The sequence below is a fragment of the Lissotriton helveticus genome, chromosome 6 (genome assembly GCF_964261635.1).
Source record: "Lissotriton helveticus chromosome 6, aLisHel1.1, whole genome shotgun sequence".
NCBI classification, from domain to species: Eukaryota; Metazoa; Chordata; class Amphibia; order Caudata; family Salamandridae; genus Lissotriton; species Lissotriton helveticus.
The window spans coordinates 1,773,819,937-1,773,835,978 of record NC_136067.1 but is presented as its reverse complement, the minus strand read 5'-3'; the positions used below and the strand labels follow the sequence as shown (position 1 = coordinate 1,773,835,978).

Below are 16,042 nucleotides of genomic sequence, written 5' to 3'. Positions count from 1 at the left end.
TTCTCACATGGACAATTATATGTTGCGTGTTCTAGAGTCGGCAAACCAGACAATCTCTATATCTGCACAGACAATGGAACAACAAAAACATATTGTATACCCACATGCATTGTGAAATTAAACATATTAGAAATGTGCGCTTACTCTTTTCTTTCTCTTCTATTTAACCAGACTGAGCCACAGCAATGCGTGGCCGGATACAGCTAGTTAGAAATAAAAGTAAACTTTTTTTTTTACTTTGTTTGAAAGTAAGCAGTATTGATGGTCCCAATAAACTTTTTATTAACATTCACAAATGTGAATGGGGGTCCGTCACTTTTCAAAGATTTACGACCACTATTTAGATCCTAAACCATTGATACATATGAATAAGAATCACTAATTGGAAGGGACACCTACAACACGACCTTTCCAATTAGCAATTCCGCATCTATTTATAACCTCATTTTATGAGTCGGTAACAAGGTACAGACTCCTAAAATAAGTTTCATGCATTACTAAAAACTGTTTTTCGGTCACAAACTCCGAAACGCAGAGTTTATGACTGAAAAACTGCTTTACACATGTGGCCCCAAATTCGGAAAACTTATGGATACTTTCACTGAGGCCATTTACTAACACGGGATGCAGGAACATGCCTGCTAAAAAAACCCTGTTACACGTTATGTCCTTGAACTAGGGTGAAATCTGGAGGTAAATTAAAATTAATTTAAACCTAGATGCTATCTTAGTAATTAGTTCTAGGATTAATTACCCATTCTGTCTCTTTACGTCCAATTACAAATTGGGTATCTACTAGGACAGAAGAAATCATTTGGCAATGGTGTACATATCCAGATATACCAATAAATCAATAAGGTGGCCATTTTAAAAATATGAACTGGAAATGTAGTTCATACATTTTGCTTTTAAAAAATGCAAGGCATATGCTCCTAAATTCTGCAACGAGCCACGGATAACTTATTTTTTTATCAGCTGTGGCAAGCACAATTTGCCTTTGAGCTAAACATAACAATTAAATTAGTAGCACCATTGCCTGACTTTTTGAGGGTCTATATTGCCCATTCTCCTTCCCAAAAGAGGCACAAGAGTTTTTCCCTTTCATCCTGGATCTCATGATAGTGTTCAGTGGACGAGGCTAGTCAGCCTTACCCCAGATCCAGTTTAATATCTTTCTATTCTTTATGTGCCAGAGATTAGGATGTTTAAAGACCTAACTGTCTGGCTAACTCTAAATAGCAGGTTTCTGGTTGCTGCTGGGAACTGGCGAGCCCTATGAACACTCTTGGTTGTAGAGTCCCCAAACACCTGAAAACCTGAGTCGTGATTCAATAGACAGGAGATATTGTAATAATGTATCCTATCTTTTTTCTTTTTCAGAAACAACTCCGAAAGACGGAAGGAGAAATCTCGAGATGCCGCGAGATGCCGGCGGAGCAAGGAGACGGAGGTGTTCTACGAGCTGGCCCATCAGCTGCCTCTGCCCCACAGTATTAGCGCCCACCTGGACAAGGCGTCCATCATGCGCCTGACAATCAGCTTCTTACGCACACACAAACTGTTATCCTCAGGTGAGTTTAAGGTTATGAGGCCAGAGCTGGATGACTGTAGAACAGCAAGTGCCTAGGGCTGAAGCAGGGCGCCTTACCAGGCCTTGTAAAACAGCTCATCCCTTTACTGCTGTAGGCCAGCGTACTGTGGCATGACATCATGTTTTGGTGCTTACTTTGTTTGAACATTGTGTTTGTTTGATTTGATATTCAAGGTGCGTTGGCAGTAAGGCACCTGCTGCTAGATGGCAGCGATGGTGGCAATCCCAGTAGACCAGTTCCAAAGGCTTTTACTAGTTGGATTAATGTGCAGAATAAAGAGTTCGAAAAAAACACAAGAAAATTCCACTGGTGAAATTAACGTACCAGCTGGAACAAACAGGCCCCATTTCACACTAGTTACTAGTTTTAAGATGTATGTGGAACAAAATGGAAGGCTCTCCACTGTAGTCCAAAATCTTCATGCAGACTGGAGCGCACTTCTGAACTATGAATCTAACAGATTTGTATGTGTTTGGGGTATGAAAGGTCTGTCAAAACTTTCCCAAACGCTGCTGGCCGAGTTCAAGAAGTCTCTCCTTTTTTTAACCTAGAAATTCCCTTTGTGTGAGGACAGGGCCTCCATAGGCAGTGATTTTTTATTTTTTTATTTATGCTGTTCTGAGGTGCACATTAGTGTAATGCTCCCCCCGATCACAGGTTTCATGTTAGAGTATTTTTTTATATCTCTTATGCGGACCATGTCGGCGACATGACAGAATTCTGGTCCTTTCTGGAAACCAGAAATTTACTGGTTGCCAGTATTTTTGGTTAAAACCGAAGAAATTCACAAGGTTGGGAGGGAAAACTCATCAATTCCCTCTCATGTGCCCGCAATTGGTCTTAGCTAAACCATTGGCAACCGGGCAATTGGAAAGTCCACCAGGACACATCACTCAAGGCAGGGCAGTGCACCCGAAACCCCTCAACGCCCATGCACTCTACCCAGCCCTGAAACAGACACCAGTGTCCTCAGCAGGGCACACTGAAAAAATGACCGAAGGCTTAACAGCAGTATTCGTTAATCACACTTTCTGCAAAGAGAAAATGTTTGGAATTTGATCTTTAGCCAGCGGGCACAATTCTAATTGTTGCCTCGTAATTTGATCCTTGTTTTTTTCTTTCTTTTTTGTGTACACACAAATGACCTAATCGGAGTTATCTTTAAGCTTCCCAGCTGTCTAAAGCCCATAAAGAATATATTTCTGGTTAATTAAAGATGCAGTGTATGAATAATGTTTAGGTGGTTATTTAGAGCAGATATTCCAAGAAAGGGATATGAACTTTTATAGTATGTGATAAACGTTTACTTCTGTACTTCTCACCGTTGCAGACACACACATTGGCATTCATCATTCTGATCATCTCCAGATGAGTGACTTCATTAACACATCCTACACTGTGAATTTTCTCTGAATTATACCTTTTAAAATCTCTTGACAAAGCCAAAAGAATGAACACAAAAATGAGATGATTAAAAAGAAATGAAGCAATGAGGAGGGAGGCGGTCTGGGGCTTACTGATTTCAGGCTGCCTCTTTTTGAAGCATCCTAACTTTCAATCTTGTTTGGAAGCTGGAATGCACTTCTAAGAGTGCTCTTAGTATGTAATTACTGGAAGCCCCCCTCCAGGCATTATGATAAAAGGAACATGGCCGGAAATGAGAAAGCACATGTTTAGAAGTTAAAAATAACGGTTTTCACGATGACCCTTGCCCTCTCTGATGTCTGCTGCCTTCACGTGCTCCCTCAGATCTGGGACTGGACTTCCCTAGTCACTGGTCTGGTCAACCGTTGTGGCTCAGACGCTACCAATGGAACATGCCTGCACCCTTTGAATCACTCATGCATGCTTTTGCACCCAAATACCATCCGTTCCCCGGGGTTGCGCTTGTTCCTCTGTTTTCTCACTTACACCTTTCTGTATTGGTCAGGAGGCTAGAGATGATGACAGAGTAGGCATCTCCTTTTTATGTATCCCTATCAAAGTTCTTAAATTCCAAAATGGCTTGTGAATTCTGTGTGTGCCCAATAATACAGCTTCCATGTATTTCTAGCCATGTGGCACATCTGTGGGTAGAAGGCGCGGGCGGGCAACCGAAGGTTTAAATCTGGCTCAAGCCAGACCGTCACCTCGGGCTCGTCTTCTTGTTCTTCTCTACCCTCACGCCTAAAATGAGCCAAACTAAGATGTGAGCACAATTGATCCAAAGCACACCCCCTTCTAATCCTTTCAGCGACCATGTCCTGCCGAAACTCTTTTGTAGGCGGTCATCTTTTCAACACCTACCCTCTCTTCTCAAGCATATGGCGTGATCGAGAGGGGAGAGAGAAGTTAGAGAGTTAGAGAGATACTGCAGAGGAAGATGCTAGGGCTTAAAAAGACAGAGGGCTTATATGGATACAGATGACTGCCTGTGAGAAACATGGAAGGGTAAAAAGAGTGGCTGTAGCAGGCTGATGTGAAAGGCAGGTAGAGCCGGTGCAGAGTCAGTAGTGTGACTTGTGCCCGACTATAACTACCAGGACTACTGGCATGTCAAAGGCAATAGCCTGAAACAGGAAGTCCATATCCTACTCTAGGCCAGTCTACCTTTGTCCTGGCACCCCTTCCAGACAAGCCTTCCCCCGCCCGCCCCTTCGACCTGGCACAGCATGATCATATTTTTTTCCTTGCTCAGCACGTGTTCTGGCTCTTAGAGCCAGGCCACACCTCTAGTTGAGCTCTTCCCATAAATGTTCTGGCTTGCTCACTTCTAATGGGCATGGCAGAAAATTCCATGGTTAGTTGGAGCAAGAGCTACGGTAAAGGTTTGATGTGGCACCAGGAGTCGAAACATGCGGCCAGGACACTGACTGAAATAGAATAATTTATAAACATATTTATTAGTAATCAAAAATAAGTATTGATCGCGCCCACCACAATGCATACAAACGTGCCTGCTTGTGTGATGCGCGATTATCTCTGACTTCACATGCACTTGTAAATTCAAATGTGATGATCACGTCTGACTGACACCCCTCCTCGCCAACATATTGTTGCTAAATTGAGGTACAATATTTTATATTTGAATATATCTAAAGCATTGAATATTTTATATTTTGAAATAACCAAAAATATATCTGACAGTATTTCTGATATTCTCGCATTGGGATCATATAATTTGTGCCCTTGGTCGCCACATGAAATTGCATCACTTGAACTGTGTCTAGGATGAAGTACCAGTTACATAGCAGGGCCTTTGCTTTTGATGTCCCTGGTAGAAATTAGATTGAAATGACAGACTGGTATAAGTGTCTAGCCCACCATTCCCCCCCACACTCCTTCAACAAAACTATTGATTGTTTTGCCGTAAGTTTACAAAGTTGTTCCTTTTAGAGAATCAGGAAGAGGGTCATATTTTATTTTGACTGAAATACTCCGAGTATAGTAAAGTGGTGGAAACTAAAGACAAATGCGTGTAAATTGGACGCGTCAATATTTTAGATTAGAACAGTGTCCCCTTCAGTGGTTGATTAATCCAGTATTCACTTACTTGAAGATCCACAGGAGACAGCTGTGGATAATGCTCAGTCTCACTGAAATATACAAGACGCAAGAAAAAAATTGCAATTAAATAATCCATGGAGGAGAACAGCCATTAACTAATTTACATAGTTGCATCAATCCTTGGAATCAGTCTCATCATCACCATTTTACATTTTTCATAATAATTTGGACACGGGTGACAGTTCTAAAGAAAAGGATGTAAATTATACTCTTTTGTATCAGCCTGAGGAAGATTGCTCAACCAGTTAACTCAGTATCTAGCAGTCGACTTAGGAAATAATAAAGGGACTCACTCATTACAGGAGTTCTCAGTTTTGTGTTAGTCATAGAGTCTAGACCAGAGTGTAATTCCGCAGAGACGCTCTACATACACTGAGCGACGAATCCCGATGAATGGCAGGAAGAGTGAAATGTCTGCCACCGAATGTCTAGAATTGTTGACTTTGGCACCGTGTTTATACCCTGGAACAATGTGCGGCAGGACTCGGAGGAGGGCACGTTTCAATGTGATCTTCGTGACAGTCTATGTTGGAACCGAGGACAGTGACGTATGTAGCGATGACTCTTACATGCCACATACCAGGCGCGCAACACCCATTGGGCTCACCGGGCTTCAGCCCCCCCCCCCCCCCCGTCGCCTCCTCTGCCCGGGCTAAGATGACACGCACTGAAATCATTAACTAACGCTGCGCATCGGAGCCGAGAATGTGATTTTTATTATGCATTCTGAGAGGCCCAGCAGCCCGAGCAGACAGCCAGCCTCTAAACAGTTTCCTTGAGTGAACCCCCCTGCCCTGACCTCTTGTTTTCCTTTAGAGTGGCGCAGAGGTGAAATCCTTGCCTGAAGGCAGGGATTCACCTAAGCACTTGATGGGTTATAAGCATGGGGTGTGAAGTGCACAGCAGGGAGGAAGGCATGGCCAGTGCAGGTGACGCTTTTCTTTTGTATGGGAATTTCTGCTGGCTTCATAGCCCAGGGTGTGCTGTCTGTGCACTTGTAAGGATGTGTATTCCATACAAGTGCACAGACAGCAAACCCTGGGCTAAGACACCAGCAGAAATAAATTTTCAAAGGAAAAGCATCACCTGCACTGCCATCCCTTTCACCCTGCTGTCTGTGCACTTGGATGGAATTCACATCCACCGCACTGCTCACCAGATAAATGGTGAACAGGGCCATGGATCTTTCTATTTTCGCATCCAAGGGCAGCAGCGAAGAAGCAGAGGGGACCCAGGCAAGGAGAATCCAGGAGACCTATCTACTCTGAGACCTTCGAGGGGCTGGATGCCAGGACGCAGTGCTGCTGATCAGCCCGACTCCACAGTATAGTATCAGAGGAGCAGTCAGAAGTTTTTTATGTAAGTTCCAGTAACTCTAATGCATTTTTCAGCACATCATTACCTTTTGGGGGTGCTAGTGGGTAACTTTAGAGTTCAGAGTGGGTGTGGGTTTTAGGGAGCCAGTGAGTAATTTTATGGTTCATGGTGGGTTACAAATTGGGGTGCCAGGGTTTAATTTTAGGGTTCTGAGCGGGTATGGGTTTTGGGGTTCCAGGGGGCAATTTTAGGGTTTAGGGTGGGTATGGGTTTTGGGGTGCCAGGGGTCATTTTAGGGTTCAGCGTGGGTATGTGTTTTGGTGTGCCAGGGGTAATTTTAGGGTTCAGGGAAGGTGTGGGTTTTGGGGTGTCAGCGGGCAATTTTAGGGTTCAGGGTGGGTATGGGTTATGGGGTGCCGGGGGAATTTATGGTTCAACATGGGTATGGGTTTTTGGGTGCCAGAGGGTAATTTTAGGGTGTGGGGTGTGTATGGGTTTTGGGGTGCCAGGGGTGGGGGGGATACTTTTAGGGTTCAGGGTGGGTGTGGGTTTTGGGGTGCCATGGGATTAATTTTAGGGTTCAGTGTGGGTATGTGTTTTATAGTGCCAGGGGTAATTTTAGGGTTTAGGGCAGGTGTGGGTTTTGGGATGTTAGGGGGCTATTTTAGGGTTCAGGGTGGTTATGGGGTGCCAGAGGGGAATTTATGGTTCTGCATGGGTATGGGTTTTGGGGTGCCTGGGGTAATTTTAAGGTTCAGGGTGGGTATGGGTTTTGGAGGGCAATGAGGGAATTTATGGTTCAGCATGGGTATGGTTTCTGGGGTGCCAGGGGTAATTTAAGGTTTAGGGTGGTAATGGGTTTTGGGGTGTCAGGGGGTAATTTTAGGGTGTAGGGTGGGTATGGGTTTTGGGGTGCCGGGGGGGGGATAATTTTAGGGATCAGGATGGGTATGGGTTTTAGGGTGCCAGGGGGGCGGATACTTTTAGGGTTCAGGGTGGGTATGGGTTTTGGGGTGCCAGGGGTAAATTTAGGGTTCAGGGCGGGTATGGGTTTTGGGGCTCCAGGGGGGTGATTTTAGGGTTCAGGGTGGTAATGGGTTTTGGTGTGTCAGGGGGCAATTTTAGGGTTCAGGGTGGGTATGGATTATGGGGTGCCGGGGGTATTTATGGTTCAGCATGGGTATGGGTTTTGGGGTGCCAGGGGGCAATTTTAGGGTGTGGGGTGGGTATGGGTTTTGGGGTGCCAGGGGGGATACTTTTAGGGTTCAGGGTGGGTGTGGGTTTTGGGGTGCCATGGGATTAATTTTAGGGTTCAGCGTGGGTATGGGTTTTGGGGCTCCAGGGGGGTGATTTTAGGGTTCAGGGTGGTAATGGGTTTTGGAGTGTCAGGAGGCAATTTTAGGGTTCAGGTTGGGTATGGGTTATGGGGTGCCGGGGGGAATTTATGGTTCAGCATGGGAATGGGTTTTGGGGTGCCAGGGGTAAATTTAGGGTTCAGGGCGGGTATGGGTTTTGGGGCTTCAGGGGGGTGATTTTAGGATTCAGGGTGGTAATGGGTTTTGGGGTGCCAGGGGGTAATTTTAGGGTGTGGTATGGGTCTTGGGGTGCCGGGGGGATAATTTTAGGGATCGGTATGGGTTTTGGGGTGCCAGGGGTAATTTTAGGGTTCAGGGCGGGTATGGGTTTTAGGGTGTGAGGGGGTTAATGTTAGGGTTCAGCGTGGGTATGTGTTTTGGTGTGTCAGGGGTAATTTTAAGATTCAGGGTAAGTATGGGTTTTGGGGGGCAAGGGTGTAATTTTAGGGATCACTGCGGGTATGGGTTTTGGGGTGCCAGAGGTCATTTTAGGGTTCAGGGTGGGTATGGGTTTTGGGGTGCCAGGGGGGTGATTTTAGGGTTCGGATGGTAATGGGTTTTGGGGTGCCAGGGGGTAATTTTAGGGTGTGGGGTGGGTATGGGTCTTGGGGTGCCGGGTGGATAATTTTAGGGATCGGTATGGGTTTTGGGGTGCCAGGGGTAATTTTAGGGTTCAGGGCGGGTATGGGTTTTAGGGTGTGAGGGGGTTAATGTTAGGGTTCAGCGTGGGTATGTGTTTTGGTGTGTCAGGGGTAATTTTAAGATTCAGGGTGAGTATGGGTTTTGGGGGGCAAGGGTGTAATTTTAGGGATCACTGCGGGTATGGGTTTTGGGGTGCCAGGGGTCATTTTAGGGTTCAGGGTGGGTATGGGTTTTGGGGTGCCAGGGGTAATTTAAGGGTTCAGGGCGGGTATGGGCTTTGGGGCTCCAGGGGGGTGATTTTAGGGTTCAGGGTGGTAATGGGTTTTGGGGTGCCAGGGGGTAATTTTAGGGTGTGGGGTGGGTATGGGTCTTGGGGTGCCGGGGGGATAATTTTAGGGATCGGTATGGGTTTTGGGGTGCCAGGGGTAATTTTAGGGTTCAGGGCGGGTATGGGTTTTAGGGTGTGAGGGGGTTAATGTTAGGGTTCAGCGTGGGTATGTGTTTTGGTGTGTCAGGGGTAATTTTAAGATTCAGGGTGAGTATGGGTTTTGGGGGGCAAGGGTGTAATTTTAGGGATCACTGCGGGTATGGGTTTTGGGGTGCCAGAGGTCATTTTTGGGTTCAGGGTGGGTATGGGTTTTGGGGTGCCAGGGGGGTGATTTTAGGGTTCAGGATGGTAATGGGTTTTGGGGTGCCAGGGGGTAATTTTAGGGTGTGGGTGGGTATGGGTCTTGGGGTGCCGGGTGGATAATTTTAGGGATCGGTATGGGTTTTGGGGTGCCAGGGGTAATTTTAGGGTTCAGGGCGGGTATGGGTTTTAGGGTGTGAGGGGGTTAATGTTAGGGTTCAGCGTGGGTATGTGTTTTGGTGTGTCAGGGGTAATTTTAAGATTCAGGGTGAGTATGGGTTTTGGGGGGCAAGGGTGTAATTTTAGGGATCACTGCGGGTATGGGTTTTGGGGTGCCAGGGGTCATTTTAGGGTTCAGGGTGGGTATGGGTTTTGGGGTGCCAGGGGTAATTTAAGGGTTCAGGGCGGGTATGGGCTTTGGGGCTCCAGGGGGGTGATTTTAGGGTTCAGGGTGGTAATGGGTTTTGGGGTGCCAGGGGGTTATTTTAGGGTGTGGGGTGAGTATGGGTTTTGGGGTGCCAGGGGGGGATAATTTTAGGGATCAGGATGGGTATGGGTTTTGGGGTGCCGGGGGTAATTTTAGAGTTCAGGGCGGGTATGGGTTTTAAGGTGTGAGGGGGCATTAACCGATCCTGATTATCTGCCATTTTAGCTCCGCCCCATTGATTAACATTAGCCACGCCCCTTCTTTTGCCATGTTAGCCCCCCCCGAAATGAAGACCTAGTTGCGCCCCTGCCACATACACACATGTGCACCACACAAACCCGCACACAAACACACACTGTCACGCTTTCTTTCTCTCTCTCTCTTTCTCTATCGCTTTCTCTCTCTCTTTCTCTATCGCTTTCTCTCTCCCTATCTCTTTCTCACTCTTTCTCTTTCGCTCTCTCTCTTTCTCTTTCTCTCTCTCTCTTTCTCTATCTCTTTCACTCTCTCTTTCTCTTTCTGTTTCTCTCTCTCTCTTTCTCTTTCTCTTTCTCTCTCTCTCTCTTTCTCTATCTCTTTCTCTTTCTCTCGCTCTCCCTCCCTCCCTGTCTACCTGCGAGCAAAGGATGGAATTCTTATCTACCGCCTCCTTGGTGTTCACTCACAGCAGCAATGGTTTGTGGTGTTGGTGGAGTATCTTAACATAAAACAATTCATTAACCACAGACTATACTGTATTAAATCACAACAACTCATATGTGCAATATGCTCACGATCAAAGATCACCCGCCCACATCCTCATTTCAATGATGAATAATAAATAATGCTCAATTACTGTATGAGTTTGTGAGATGCACTATTGTCCTTGTTCTGTCTAAGGTTCATGTCATCCGCTCTCTTTGCCTAACTCTGCTTCTCATGTCCCCCTTCCTTTCTCGGGGAACTACAAAAAAGCAGAGAGCCTTTGGCCCCCACCCTGGCTCGGCCGGTTCTTCTGCCAGGTTTCACTCTGCCCCCAGCCCCCACTCGCCTTCTGACGTCGACCTCTTGACAGCACCATGGCGATTGTAATCAGCCTATTGATGAGTTCATTAGTGGTTTTGATGGAAGACGGCGTGGGAGGAAATGTAAATTACATTGCTACAACAAAGTCACGTGCTTCGGGTAGGGACGGGTCTTTATCCGGCAGATGACTCGCACTGAACAGCTCTTATCTTATCTGGAGGCCCATTCAAAATCTCTTTGTTGTTTTTGTCACTGTTGTGTTTGGATCCAGTGTGGCCTGCCGGGTGTGCTTGTGCCACGGGTCAGGAAGGTGGATGTATCACATCTTTACAGTACTGTTGCACCCCTCCGGGTGGAGCCAGGGTGGGAGCAGACATGTCCTGCCTCTCGCTTGCTGCCCTTTAGGGCAGACCACATGAACCAGTCGCACCGCAGTAACAAGTGCCTCTCTCTGGTCCCTCATGTACAAAAACTTGCATGCTAGACCCAAACCGGACATCTTACCTAAGCCAGCTTTGAGCGTTTATGCAATCACACCCCCGACGCCTCGCAAGGTCATTTGTAAAAGTCTTAAAAAAAGATTTTTAAGATGTCTTGGTTTTGTGAGAATAGCAGAATACACAAACTAAATTGGAAACGAGAAACAGCGAGGGAGCACACTCCTACCCTCTCAGCCGGATCGCCCCTTTGCATTCTGGTACATGCAGTTCGTATGATTCAGGACAAAGTTCGTAAGTATTTCACCAAGGTTGGTGCAAGTAGGTACTTGGTATAAGGTATCTCTACACACGAGACACGACTCGTGTTTCTGGATAATATCCTTCATCAGTAGAGATCAGTTTGGGGTGGCTTTGAAGGCTGCCAAACAACACTAACAGGCTTCGTTGCCTCTCGGGCGCGCAGGTGCATCACCAATAGCTCGTCAGCTACGGAGGCTCACGGCAGCCCTTTAACAGGAAACAGCGAGGGAGCACACTCCTACCCTCTCAACCGGATCGCCCCTTTGCATTCTGGTACATGCAGTTTGTATGATTCAGGACAAAGTTCGTAAATATTTCACCAAGGTTGGTGCAAGTAGGTACTTGGTATAAGGTATGTCTAAAAATTGGAAACGAGTATACATCATATCCAAGATTTTACATAAACTATGAACTAACAACGTGCAAGATGTTTTCGTACATTCAGTTGAGTTAGGTGTGCCGGTTATGTTTTGGAAGAACTTTCCAGACCCATTAGCGGTAGCCCCAGATCTACGATGTTCTTCCCACATTTCCTAATTCTGTCTCTTTAGTAGTGTTGAAACGTACCATCAGCATATAAAACCTAGGGCTTTGCGAATATGTGCACCGTAGGATCCTCCTGGCCCTTAAACAGGAGCTACGTGGCTTCCCATATTGTTAACTTTTTTGCGGTCTTTTGGGTTCATGCCTTGGTGTAAGATATGTTTGGGTAATGCTTCACATTGTGACATGTCCTTGTCTGCCTAGAGTGGTGCCTTGAAATGATCTGCTTTTCTGCCCCGCCTCGGCACGGCTTATGAGCTCATCAGGTTCTGTCTGGAACTTCTAGTTGTGTGACCTGGGACCTGGCAGAAGCTTCTGTGGACTCCCATGCAACATCCTGGTCCTAGTTGGTGCCTGCCTTATGTACCTCTCATACATGTATGCTTACTCATATGCCTCTTTACATGAACAGCCCTGGACATTATGTCTTTAAAGTTTCTACCTTTTTCTGTTCTAGTCATTGTCTCATGTTTAAGATGCACGCAGTCACAATTTGCAACGCAAATGTCCTGAAGGCCATAAGTTTACAAGACAGATTTTAGATCTGAGCCGTGTTCCCTTTTCATCAACATGCCAGATAGTCTGTACTCCATAGTATTCTGCATTTCATTTAATCTTCAATAAGTTATTATTGATTTTGTTTCTATTGCAGACACTAAATGAAATAGTGCGTAAAGAGTTGCCCCTTCACTCCCTTATCTTGTATGACATGTTCTATCTTACTGGAGGATTCAACGCAGTCGTATAATGGGCCACTGTTAACTCTGAGATGACCCCACTAAAGTCATAGTCAAGGATGGCATTCGGGTCATATTCTCTGTCTTATGCAGCAGAGTTTCATGCTCTAGCATCAACTCAATAGCTGTGCATCAGAAATATCCACCCTCACTTCCCTGGTCCAACTCCAAGTAATGCCCTGATAATAAGCATGTTTGACTGTTGCAACAGCCTCAGCCAGCTTCCCACAATACACCGACTCACCCATCGAGGAAGTGATGTACTTTAGAAAATAAATATCTACCTGCTAATATGTCGTATACTTGTATACTTGTAAAGCGCACAGCTGCCCCAGCAAAGGGGCATCCCGGTGTAATGACCAAACGGACGCCCACACCTGGATCCTCTGGGACCCAGGATGCCTCAAGGGGAGGTAAAGGGGGGGGTGTGGGTGAGACCAGGTTCAAAGGTGTTTATTGGGGGTTTGAGATACACACAGAGAAACATAAAGAAAGCAATTATTGGGCGGCAGCTCCCGTTTAAGAACATAATATATAAAACATTCATTGTGTAATAATCAACAACTGGTATGGCTAGACTAAAAATACTTTCAATGAATATATGTGGCCTCAATGATGTAAAGAAAAGGCAGAAAGTGGCAGAGGGGCTTAAGCTTTCATCTGCCAATATTATCTGTCTGCAAGAAACACATATCGAGGGGGCACAAAAGCATCTACTTCAAACACTAGGATACCGGCTCATTTCCGCAACTACACAAGGATCACGTACCAAGGGGGTGGCGATCTTAGCTAAAGGTACAGGGTTGAAGTTTTCAAGATCAGTTGCGGACAAATCTGGAAGATATGTTATAGTGGAGTGTGGATTTAATAATGGAAAGAATAAACTAACACTTTGCACCATTTATGGAAATATTACTGACGATCCAGACGTGCTGATCACTGTTTCTGATGAACTTGTGCATTGGCCCCTTCCATTGATAGTGTGTGGGGATTTAAATATCCACTTACCTAGCGACTGGTCTTTGGGTCCAGAGTTTAAATTTTGTGGGCGGAAACATAAAGTTTTTCAAGCATTAAAAGATATGTGTTGGATACATGGTTTAGTAGATGGATGGACAGCGAAACATCCAGGGGATCCCGGGTATACATATTTTTCTCACCCGCACTCAAGGCACATAAGGCTGGATTATATGTTTATGTCTAATGTATTAAAATCAGGGTGTCAAATAGAAAAATTACCAAGAATCCTCTCGGATCATAACCCATTAATGCTCAGCCTTACTTGTGGCGCAGATAAACCTTTGCTAAACACATGGTCGTTTGAAAAGGCCCTTCTGTATAATGAAGGATATTGTCAACATATGAGAACATGGATTCCGGTTTTTCTTTCCGAAAATATGGGGTCCGCAACTGTGGACGTAGTGTGGGATACCCTGAAGGCCTGCATTAGGGGCGAAACTATGCGCTTTTCTTTCCAGCTTAATAAAGAAAGGAGGTTAAAAATGACAGCTTTTGAACATAACTTATGTAATGCTGAAGAGGATTTGATTAAGGCAGTACATGAAGGCAGGGAAATAGATTCTGTGGTAAGTAGGGTAGCAATCGCGAAGAATTACATCTCGGAAATTTTAATTGAAAAGGCGATTGGTAGGGCAAATTCTCAAAAAGAGAAAGCGTACGAGTTAAGCGAACGGGTAGGTCACCAATTAGCTGTCAGAACCCGGGAAGAATCATCCAGTACTCTAATAAGAGAAATCTTCGATCCTGCTGTCGGCCTGAGAGTAGAACCTTCAGATATTAGAACAGCTTTTCAGAAGTTCTATCAGAACTTATATCATGAAACTGATAATGCGGGCCGCAAACCTGAGTTATATCTGGGTCTAACTATTATAGATCAGTTGGACACAGATGATCGGGATATACTAGATAGCCCCATACAGTGGGAAGAAATTTTATTATCATTGAACTCTATCCCTAATGGTAAGGCGACTGGTTTGGATGGAATTCCCACAGAGTTCTTTGTAAAGTTTGCGCCACAAATTAGGGGGATCATTTCAGAACTTTTCCAATCCATTGGGCAAGGGGGCAACCCACCGAGGTCATGGTCTTTAGCAAAAATAATAGTTTTCCCGAAGAAAAAGAAAAATCCACAGGAAATGGGATCTTATCGACCAATTACTTTGATAAATGGGGATTCCAAAATGTATTCTAAGTTATTAGCAGCACGGCTGGCACCTATGATTCATAAAATAGTCTCTGAGAGGCAACATGGGTTTGTACCAGGACGCTCTACTATTGACCATGTACAAAGAGTTATTTCCCTCTTTGATTACACCGGAACTACAGGAGACCCTATGTCGCTCATCTTGCTAGATGCGGAGAAGGCGTTTGATAGGGTCTCCTGGAAGTTCCTGTGGGCGGCAATGGCAAATTGTGGTATTGGTGAGAAATTTATTACTGCAATGCAACAGTTGTATATAAACCCCAGGGCCAGTGTCTTGATTAATGGTATTCTGTCAGAAAGTTTTAGTATTACCAGGGGGACAAGACAAGGGTGTCCATGTTCTCTAAATGTTATCCCACCATACCATTATGGTCCTCATGTATGAAACTAAACAGAATGAATGTGTAGGTGAGTGTCCCTGTTGTGTAAATAAACACACATACAGAAGTAGCAAAGCCTGCCCAAATACACATCGCTGTCCAATTGCCTTATATTTACAGTGTCACTGTATTTTGATGGTGCTTTTAGTTGTCAAGATCAGACGCTTTGCTATCAAGGATCAGCGGGACAAGCAACTGTAGTCCTCTATGCCGTGATTAGGTTGTGACAGGAAGATTTGATCTCTCTTGACCATGGGATTCCTTTATCCAGCTCAACTGATCAAAGTGTTTACTCAGGCCTAGTCTTCAACAAAGTGTTTAATGCTTGATGTCATGTCAGCAGACCTATTCCAGGTTAGAAGGCACAATTGTAGGGGTACATTTGTTTGGTTCCCCGGTTAAAATGACCCAGTACTCCTTACCTGTCATTAATATCTGTGAAACAAACCTAGCTCATCTCTCCCATCATGTATATTGCTGGTACTCCTAATGTGATTTTAAATACATGTTTTTCCCACTGAACCTTCAATTTCCGAGGTGAAATAAACTACATTGTATCTGACCTTACTTTTTAAAGTTGTTTTGTGATTTCCATGTAATTCTTTTAGTGATTTTGTTGGGCAGGAATACAAATATAACAACCCACGGAAAAAAAGTTTCAGAAACCTTTTTTTAAGACAATTTTCACAGCACTTCGACCACACCCCCAGTGGTATTGCCTCTTGTTCCTCTTCCCCACCCGAGCCAGAGCCACGCCAGGTTTGGCAGTTGACGTTGTGCTTTGATCAGTGCTGATGGCTAATATTGGGTGAATAGGTTTATTGTTTTCTAGACTTGGCTGGAGCACATTGGTAAAATGCGAGGTTCAAAAAAGTATATTTTAGAGGATCTTCAAACCCCTAGACA

General features: G+C 45.1%; 1 protein-coding gene across 2 annotated transcripts in view; it reads left to right on the top strand.

The window, feature by feature from the left end:
* EPAS1 (endothelial PAS domain protein 1) overlaps positions 1–16,042 on the top strand; it is a 349,065-nt gene that overhangs the window by 208,496 nt on the left and 124,527 nt on the right. For both annotated transcript variants that reach the window (XM_078649670.1, XM_078649671.1), the window contains exon 2: positions 1,381–1,571. In XM_078649670.1, the coding sequence (XP_078505796.1) occupies positions 1,381–1,571 (191 nt within the window). The remainder of the gene's footprint in view (positions 1–1,380; positions 1,572–16,042) is intronic.